Source organism: Astyanax mexicanus, chromosome 4 (assembly GCF_023375975.1).
Source record: "Astyanax mexicanus isolate ESR-SI-001 chromosome 4, AstMex3_surface, whole genome shotgun sequence".
NCBI lineage: Eukaryota > Metazoa > Chordata > Actinopteri > Characiformes > Acestrorhamphidae > Astyanax > Astyanax mexicanus.
In genome coordinates, this window is record NC_064411.1 from 25,576,927 (window position 1) to 25,588,253 (window position 11,327).

Sequence of the window (11,327 nt, forward strand, 5' to 3'; positions counted from 1 at the left end):
CTCACCAAAACACAACTTACTCACACTCACTCAGTCACACTCACTCACTCACTCACCAAAACACAACTTACTCACACTCACTCACACTCACTCATTCACACTCACTCACCAAAACACAACTTACTCACACTCACTCACACTCACTCATTCACCAAAACACAACTTACTCACACTCACTCACTCACCAAAACACAACTTACTCACACTCACTCACACTCACTTACACTCACTCACCAAAACACAACTTACTCACACTCACTCAATCACCAAAACACAACTTACTCACACTCACTCACTCACACTCACTCACCAAAACACAACTTACTCACACTCACTCACACTCACTCACCAAAACACAACTTACTCACACTCACTCAGTCACACTCACTCACTCACCAAAACACAACTTACTCACACTCACTCACTCAATCACCAAAACACAACTTACTCACACTCACTCACTCACTCACCAAAACACAACTTACTCACACTCACTCACACTCACTCACCAAAACACAACTTACTCACACTCACTCACACTCACTCACTCACCAAAACACAACTTACTCACACTCACTCACTCACACTCACTCACCAAAACACGACTCACTCACACTCACTCACACTCACTCACTCACCAAAACACAACTTACTTACACTCACTCACTCACCAAAACACAACTTACTCACACTCACTCACCAAAACACAACTTACTCACATTCACTCACTCACACTTACTCACTCACCAAAACACAACTTACTCACACTCACTCACCAAAACACAACTTACTCACACTCACTCACCGAAACACAACTTACTCACACTCACTCACTCACCAAAACACAACTTACACTCACTCACTCACTCACTCACCAAAACACAACTTACTCACACTCACTCACACTCACTCACTCACTCACTCACCAAAACACAACTTACTCACACTCACTCACACTCACTCATTCACACTCACTCACTCACCAAAACACAACTTACTCACACTCACTCACTCACTCACCAAAACACAACTTACTCACACTCACTCACTCACACTCACTCACTCACTCACTCACCAAAACACAACTTACTCTCACTCACTCACACTCACTCACCAAAACACAACTTACTCACACTCACTCACACTCACTCACTCACCAAAACACAACTTACTCACACTCACTCACACTCACTCACTCACCAAAACACAACTTACTCACACTCACTCACCAAAACACAACTTACTCACACTCACTCACACTTACTCACCAAAACACAACTTACTCACACTCACTCACTCACTCACCAAAACACAACTTACTCACACTCACTCACCAAAACACAACTTACTCACACTCACTCACTCACTCACTCACTCACCAAAACAACTTACTCACACTCATTCACTCACACTCACTCACCAAAACACAACTTACTCACACTCACTCACACTCACTCATTCACACTCACTCACTCACCAAAACACAACTTACTCACACTCACTCACACTCACTCATTCACACTCACTCACCAAAACACAACTTACTCACACTCACTCACTCACTCACTCACCAAAACACAACTTACTCACACTCACTCACTCACACTCACTCACTCACCAAAACACAACTTACTCTCACTCACACTCACTCACTCACCAAAACACAACTTACTCACACTCACTCACACTCACTCACCAAAACACAACTTACTCACACTCACTCACACTCACTCACTCACCAAAACACAACTTACTCACACTCACTCACTCACACTTACTCACTCACCAAAACACAACTTACTCACACTCACTCACCAAAACACAACTTACTCACACTCACTCACTCACACTTACTCACTCACCAAAACACAACTTACTCACACTCACTCACTCACTCACCAAAACACAACTTACTCACACTCACTCACCATAACACAACTTACGCACACTCACTCACTCACTCACCAAAACACAACTTACTCACACTCACTCACTCACCAAAACACAACTTACTCACACTCACTCACTCACACTTACTCACTCACCAAAACACAACTTACTCACACTCACTCACTCACTCACCAAAACACAACTTACTCACACTCACTCACCATAACACAACTTACGCACACTCACTCACTCACTCACCAAAACACAACTTACTCACACTCACTCACTCACCAAAACACAACTTACTCACACTCACTCACTCACTCACCAAAACACAACTTACTCACACTCACTCACTCACCAATACACAACTTACTCACACTCACTCACTCACCAAAACACAACTTACTCACACTCACTCACTCACACTCACTTACACTCACTCACTCACCAAAACACAACTTACTCACACTCACTCACACTCACTCACTCACTCACCAAAACACAACTTACTCACACTCACTCACACTCACTCATTCACACTCAATCACCAAAACACAACTTACTCACACTCACTCACACTCACTCACTCACCAAAACACAACTTACTCACACTCACTCACACTCACTCACTCACCAAAACACAACTTACTCACACTCACTCACACTCACTCACTCACCAAAACACAACTTACTCACACTCACTCACACTAACCAAAACACAACTTACTCACACTCACTCACACTCACTCACCAAAACACAACTTACTCACACTCACTCACTCACTCACACTAACCAAAACACAACTTACTCACACTCACTCACACTCACTCACCAAAACACAACTTACTCACACTCACTCACTCACCAAAACACAACTTACTCACACTCACTCACTCACTCACTCACCAAAACACAACTTACTCACACTCACTCACCAAAACACAACTTACGCACACTCACTCACTCACTCACCAAAACACAACTTACTCACACTCACTCACTCACCAAAACACAACTTACTCACACTCACTCACTCACACTCACTCACTCACCAAAACACAACTTACTCACACTCACTCACACTCACTCACTCACCAAAACACAACTTACTCACTCACTCACTCACCAAAACACAACTTACTCACACTCACTCACACTCACTTACACTCACTCACTCACCAAAACACAACTTACTCACACTCACTCACTCACTCACACTCACTCACTCACTCACTCACCAAAACACAACTTACTCACACTCACTCACACTCACTCATTCACACTCAATCACCAAAACACAACTTACTCACTCACACTCACTCACTCACCAAAACACAACTTACTCACACTCACTCACACTCACTCACTCACCAAAACACAACTTACTCACACTCACTCACACTCACTCACTCACCAAAACACAACTTACTCACACTCACTCACTCACACTAACCAAAACACAACTTACTCACACTCACTCACACTCACTCACTCACCAAAACACAACTTACTCACACTCACTCACTCACTCACACTAACCAAAACACAACTTACTCACACTCACTCACACTCACTCACCAAAACACAACTTACTCACACTCACTCACTCACCAAAACACACTTACTCACACTCACTCACTCACACTCACTCACCAAAACACAACTTACTCACACTAACCAAAACACAACTTACTCACACTCACACTAACCAAAACACAACTTACTCACACTAACCAAAACACAACTTACTCACACTCACTCACACTCACTCACACTAACCAAAACACAACTTACTCACACTAACCAAAACACAACTTACTCACACTAACCAAGACACAACTTACTCACACTAACCAAAACACAACTTACTCACACTCACTCACTCACACTAACCAAAACCCAACTTACTCACACTAACCAAAACACAACTCACTCACACTAACCAAAACACGCTCACTAATACACACTTACTCACACACACCCACACTAACCAAAACACAACTTACTCACTCACTCACACTAACCAAAACACAACTTACTCACACTAACCAAAACACACCAATACACACTGACTCACACTAACCAAAACACGCTCACTAATACACACTTACTCACACACACCCACACTAACCAAAACACAACTTACCCAGACTAACCAAAACACACTCACCAATACACACTTACTCACACTAACCAAAACACTCACCAATACACACTTACTCACACTTACCAAAAAACAACTTACTCACTCACCAATACACACTTACTCACACACACCCACACTAACCAAAACACACTCACCAGTACACACTTACTCACACTAACCAAAACACACTCACCAATACACACTTACTCACACTAACCAAAACACACTCACAATACAAACTTACTCACACTTACCAAAAAACAACTTACTCACTTACCAATACACACTTACTCACACTAACCAAAACACACTCACCAATACACACTTACTCACACACACCCACACTAACCAAAACACACTCACCAGTACACACTTACTCACACTCACCAATACACACTTACTCACACTAACCAAAACACACTCACAATACACACTTACTCACACTAGCCAAAACACACTCACTAATACACACTTACTCACACACACCCACACTCACCAATACACACTTACTCACTCACACTAACCAAAACACACTCACCAATAGACACACTCACACTAACCAAAACACAACTTACTCACCAATACACACTTACACTCACACACACTTAACCAAGGCACAACTTACTCACCAATACACACTTACACTCACACACACTTAACCAAAGCACAACTTACTCACCAATACACACTTACACTCACACTCACTTAACCAAAGCACAACTTACTCACTTACTCACCAACACACATTCACTCACCAGTACACACTCACTCACTCACCAGTTCACACTCACTTACCAGTACACACTCACTCACCAGTACACTCACACTCACTCACCAGTACACACTCACTCACTCACCAATACACACTCACTCACCAGTACACACTCACTCACTCACCAGTACACACTCACTCACCAGTACACACTCACTCACCAGTTCACACTCACTTACCAGTACACACTCACTCACCAGTACACTCACACTCACTCACCAATACACACTTACTCACCAGTACACACTCACTCACTCAAATAAACACTCACTCACACTGACTCACTCACACTTCCTCACACTTACTCACTCACCCTCACACACAGTGACACTCTCAAATTCACCCTCAGTCAAACTTACTCACTCACTTACACTCTGACTCACTCACTCACACACTCACTCACCCTCACTCATACACCCTCACTCACTTACAGTAACACTCACTTACTCACACTCATCCTCACTCACACACAGTCACACTCACTCACATTCACACTCACTTACTCACACTCATCCTCACTCACACATAGTCACACTCACTCACATTCACACTCACTTACTCACACTCATCCTCACTCACACATAGTCACACTCACTCACATTCACACTCACTTACCCACACTCATCCTCACTCACACAGTCACACTCACTCACATTCACACTCACTCACTCACTTACACTCACACTCAATCACTTACTCACTCGCTCACACCAATATACATACAGATGCATAAAAAATGGAATATCATTGAAAAGTTACTTTGTTTCAGTAATTCAGTTTAAAATGTGAAACTAATATATATTATAGAGATGTATTAGAAGTTAATAACATGCTGTGGTTGGTTGCAGTAGGGTAATTACGTTTGTGTGTGAGGGGCAGCGTAGTGGAGAAACGGCACAGTGCTTGAAAACTGACGGTAAGTGGGCTGATGCACGAAAATAGAAGTTGTAGATGTAGGAAGTAAACTGCAGATCTCGGAGTGCATTGTGGTCACAACCTTGAGGCCGGATGTAGTATTGTACACTGAAATCAAGCGGATAGTGTATTTTATAGAGCTGACTGTTCCGTTTGAAGATGAGGTAGATGAAAGGAAAAGGCTGAAGTATACAGACTTGGTGGCTCAGGTAAGAGAATGTGGGTGACAAGCATACATTAGGCCGGTAGAAGTAGGTGCTGTTACGCAGCCTGACTCTCCTTCCACACTACCGGACTCCGTTTCCCAGAATCCTATGTTTTATGACATCACCGTCAGTCACTCTCCTTCGCCCAATCACGTTACTCTCCGACACTCAGATTCACCTGTGTTCTGAGGAAGTTCTGGGTTATGCTCATCATGTGTTTTGTATTTAAGGCTGCATTATGTATTCTATCTTTGCGAGGTATTGTCGACTTTGGTTGCATACTAAGCGTTTCTCATGAGTTCTTCTATTGCCTTCTCGTTACGACCCTCTTTTCTGGTTTATCGGTTTATGTCTCTTGTTTTGCCCCTTTTGGATTTATTGCTCGGTTGGACTGTCTTTTGGTTACGAACACGGACTGTTTATACTACTACGGCTTTGGTTTCTGGTGAGATTATTGTTTGTTTGGCTTTAACATCTGCAATATCTGATTGTCAGCCTGTAAATAAACCTGTCTGTTTATTTTACTCGGCAAGCGTCGCTCCACTCTGTCTGGCGTTACATAATACCTCGCCAAAAAAGTGTGATGGCTGAGTTTAATGATTTACAGCAGGCTGTAGGGAATCAGGGGAGGATTCTTAGATAGATACTTTATTAATCCCCAATGGGGAAATTAATTTGTCCAACAGCACACAAATAATAAAAATAATAGTAATACTAATAAAGAAGTAACAGAGTCCACACCCAGGTACAAAAAAAAAGTGCTAAATGGTGCTTATTAAGTAAACACATCAGGTGTTAAGCAGTCTAATTCCAGCAGGAACAAATGACCTGCGGAACCTCTCAGTCCTGCAGCAGAGAGAAAGGAGTCTATCACTGCGCCTGCTCCTCTGAGCTGCCAGGATCCCATGCAGAGGGAGTCTGCTATTACTGAGGATACACTCCATTAAACACCTCATCCTCTTCTCCACTAACTGACCCACAGAGTCCACTTTCCCGCCTATTACTGACACACACTTCCTTATAAGCTTATCCAGTCTGTTCCTGTCCCTAACAGTAATGCTGCTTCCCCAGCAGGCAACACCAAAGAAGACAGCACTCGACACAACCGAATGATAGAATGTGTGCAGAAACTCTTTACACACATCAAATGATTTAAGCTTCCTGAGGAAGTAAAGCCTGCTCTGTCCTTTTTTATATGCTGCACTCGTCTGCACTGACCAGTCCAGTTTGTTGTCCAGGTGGACTCCGAGATACTTATAGGACTGAACATTCTCAATTATCTGTCCATCGATGATAACAGGCTGATGGGAATGTTTCAGTCTACGGAAATCCACAATCATCTCCTTGGTCTTCAGTGCATTGAGGAGAAGACCTTTTCTTCTACTCCAGGCTGTAAAGGCAGCAACAAGATCTCTGTACTCTCTTTCATCCCCACCTCTTATATACATGCCACCACAGCTGTGTCGTCTGAATATTTCTGAATGTGGCAAAGTTCAGACACATGTTTAAAATCAGCAGTGTAAAGAGTGAAGAGAAATGGTGACAATACTGTACCCTGAGGAGCCCCAATGTTGGTTACCACCGTCTCAGACCTGCAACCACCCAAACTGACATACTGCGGACGCTCTGTGAGATAGCTGTAAATCCATGTGAGTAACATAGCATCCACACCTATCATCTCCAGCTGTTCCCTCAGAAACTGCGGCCTGATAGTGTTAAAGGCACTTGTAAAATCAAAAAACATGATCCTTGTGTATCCCCCTGTCCCGTCCAGAAACGAAAGTATCTTGTGGGTCATATATATTACTGCATCCTCCACACCCATGTTCTCCTGATATGCAAACTGTTAGGGGTCCACAGCCTGCTGCACCTGAGGCTTGAGAACCCGCAGCAAAAGCCTCTCCAATGTCTTCATGATCACTGAAGTCAGGGCCACTGGTCTGTGGTCCTTCACCCCTACCGGCCTCCCTACTTTAGGGACCAGCACGAGGCATGATGTTTTCCACTGGACAGGCACTTGTCCTGTGCGAAGACTCAGGTTGAAAATTGTTTGTAGAGGCATTGCCAGTCCTGATACACATTCTCTTAGAAGCCGAGGCGATACGCCATCAGGACCCTCAGCTTTCCCTGGACGCAGCCTACGTAGTTCAGCATAAACCTCATCTATGGAGAAGCTATGTGGGGTCACAGCAGTACATCTGGAACAGCTGCCGGGTGGAGCAGCGCAGGTGGTCACAGCAGAGGGGGTGGTACAACTGCCGGATGGAGTAGAGCAGGTGGTCCCCACAGAGGAGGTGGTACAGCTGCCGGGTGGAGCAGAGCAGGTGGTCACAGCAGCGGAGGTGGTACAGCTGCCGGGTGGAGCAGAGCAGGTGGTCACAGCAGAGGAGGTGGTACAGCTGCGAGGTGGAGTAGAGCAGGTGGTCCCCACAGAGGAGGTGGTACAGCTGCCGGGTGGAGCAGAGCAGGTGGTCCCAGCAGAGGAGATGGTACAGCTGCCGGGTGGAGCAGAGCAGGTAGTCCCAGCAGAGGAGGTGGTACAGCTGCCGGGTGGAACAGAGCAGGTGGTCACAGCAGAGGAGATGGTACAGCTGCCGGATGGAGCAGAGCAGGTGGTCCCAGCAGAGGAGGTGGTACAGCTGCCGGGTGGAACAGAGCAGGTGGTCACAGCAGAGGAGGTGGTACAGCTGCTGGATGGAGCAGAGCAGGTGGTCACAGCAGAGGAGGTGGTACAGCTGCCGGGTGGAGCAGAGCAGGTGGTCACAGCAGCGGAGGTGGTACAGCTGCTGGATGGAGCAGAGCAGGTGGTCACAGCAGTGGAGGTGGTACAGCTGCTGGATGGAGCAGAGCAGGTGGTCACAGCAGAGGAGGTGGTACAGCTGCCGGGTGGAGCAGAGCAGGTGGTCACAGCAGCGGAGGTGGTACAGCTGCTGGGTGGAGCAGAGCAGGTGGTCACAGCAGAGGAGGTGGTACAGCTGCTGGGTGGAGCAGAGCAGGTGGTCACAGCAGAGGAGGTGGTACAGCTGCTGGATGGAGCAGAGCAGGTGGTCACAGCAGAGGAGGTGGTACAGCTGCTGGATGGAGCAGAGCAGGTGGTCACAGCAGAGGAGGTGGTACAGCTGCAGGATGGAGCAGAGCAGGTGGTTCCAGCAGAGGAGGTGAGGGGCCCACTGACTGAACTGAACCTACTATAAAAGTGGTTAAATTCGTTGGCCTTGTCCACATCGCCCACTGTCTCGCTAACTTTACTTTTGTAGCCAGTAATAGTCTTCATACCCTTCCACACCTCCCTTGTACTGTTACCCCGCATATTCCATTGCAGACCCCTTCCAAAGTCTCTTCTGGCCGCCCTTAAACTCTTCCTCAACTCATGTTGCACACTCCTAACCCTCTCACGGTCCCCAGATTTGAATGCCTCTTTTTTTAGATTCAGGAGGCTCTTAATGTTGCTAGTGATCCATGGCTTATTGTTTGCAAAAGAGTGGACTGTTCTCATGGGTACCACCACATCAGTACAGAAGTTCACATAATCAGTAACACGGTCCACTATGCCATCTATGTCATTATCAGCCACTTGTGAGACAATAAGTGTGTCCCAGTCAGTTGATTCAAAACAATCCTGTAGAGCTTCGAAGACCTCAGGAGTCCATTTACGGAAAGATCGACAGGTGGGAGGTAGTCTCATTACACAAGGTTTATAATGTGGCTTGAGATAAATCATATTGTGGTCTGATTTACCTAAAGGTGGCATAGCCAGTGCTTTATAGGCATCTTTAACATTGATAAAACACAGATCTAACGTGTTGTTATGTCTGGTGGGGCAGATGACATACTGTGTGAATCCCCCTAAATGAGTACTCATGTCCACATGATTAAAATCACCCGATATAATAATACAGGAATCAGGGTGGGCGGACTGTACATTCGCCACTGCCTCCTGAATGACGTCACACGCGTACGTAGGCTGAGCGCCCGGTGGGATGTAAACAATAATGGCGACGATGTGGGAGAACTCCCTCGGCACATAATAGGGTCTCAAACCAACTACTAAAAGCTCCACTTCGCGGTGACATACCCTCTCTTTCACAGTAATATGTCCGGAATTACACCACTTCTCATTCACAAGCAGAACGAGACCCCCACCTCTAGTTTTCCCACACAATTCCGGATTTCTATCAGCACGTACCATGGTGAAGCCGGTGATGCTAACAGCAGAGTCCGGGATGTCGTTATTTAGCCATGATTCCGTGAGGAAATATAAACTGCCCTCTCGGTAAGTCCTGTCGTTCTTCATCAGCCCTTCCAGCTCTTCACATTTATTAGCAAGAGAGTTGACATTACCCATTATGATGGATGGTAGGAACGGCTTATATCTCCATCTCCTAGCCTTTAGCTTCGCCCCAGCACGGCAACCACGGAAAGGTTTCCTAAGTTCCGGCGGTATAGGGTGTTTAATCCCACTCGATTTAAGTCGTAACTGTAGTAGCTCCGCTCTAGTGTACTTATACAGGCACATACTCAGAGTATAACCTACTCCAAACAAAAACAAAGTAAGCCCATACACAAATATACGCAAAGAAAAGAAAATACGAGCTGTTTGGACTTGCTGCCACTGCGCGGCGCATGCGCACTCAGCCTGGCTCAAAAATCTTTTCGAGAGTCTCGCTAACTCCGTTACTGCTCTCACTAGTCAGCAGTCTGAGCAACACTCTCAACTAGCTCATATCACCAGTAGCTTCCAGGATATCGCCACGCAGCTTGCCCAGTTGAGAGTGGCTAACCCCGTTAGCTTAGCCTCTGCTAGCCCCTCTCCAGTTAGCTCGCCTACTCCGTCGGCAGCTTCTTTTCCGGTTAGCAAACCTGATAAGTATGATGGTACTCCGGATTTGTGCAGAGGTTTTCTACTGCAGATGTCTTTGTTTTTTGCTAATTCTACGGTCGGTTCCGATTCAGCGCAGATTTCATTTTTTATCTCGCGTCTCACCGGCAAGGCCCTAGACTGGGCTACTGCTATTTGGCCTAGCATTGAGAGAGCTACTTACGAACACTTCCTTAAGGAATTCAAGTTAGTTTTTGATCATCCTCACCAGGGTCAGTCTCAGGGGGAGTTGTTGGTTGGGCTACATCAGGGAAACCGCTCTGTTTCTGATTATGCCTTAGAATTTCATACGCTGGCTGCTGGTAGTGGGTGGAATGAACCAGCTTTACGAGTTATGTTTTGTAATGGGCTCAGGGCTGACATGCTAGCTGAGTTAGCATGTAAGGATGATGGACTTCCCTTGGATGAACTTATTTCACTGGCCATCAGATTGGATCAATTGAAACAGGGCTCTGTACTGAATTGTAGAGCTTCTACTCAATGCGGTTCTGGTTTCTTGTCTCGTGTTACTGCCT

General features: G+C 45.7%; 1 protein-coding gene across 1 annotated transcript; it reads left to right on the forward strand.

The window, feature by feature from the left end:
- The first annotated feature begins 8,035 nt into the window (after positions 1 to 8,035).
- LOC125801706 (uncharacterized) lies at positions 8,036 to 9,471 on the forward strand. Its single transcript, XM_049478679.1, has 2 exons — positions 8,036 to 8,467; positions 8,612 to 9,471. Exons 1-2 carry the CDS (start codon positions 8,099 to 8,101, stop codon positions 9,125 to 9,127), a joined length of 885 nt encoding a protein of 294 aa, XP_049334636.1. The 5' UTR covers positions 8,036 to 8,098; the 3' UTR covers positions 9,128 to 9,471.
- The last annotated feature ends 1,856 nt before the right edge of the window (positions 9,472 to 11,327 follow it).

Bases quoted from the DNA above. Each gene is read 5' to 3' on its own strand.
- LOC125801706 (XM_049478679.1), top strand. From the start codon at position 8,099: ATGGAGAAGCTATGTGGGGTCACAGCAGTACATCTGGAACAGCTGCCG. The intron at 8,468-8,611 runs GTGGTACAGCTG...ACAGCAGAGGAG, and splicing joins AGGTAGTCCCAGCAGAGGAG to GTGGTACAGCTGCTGGATGG.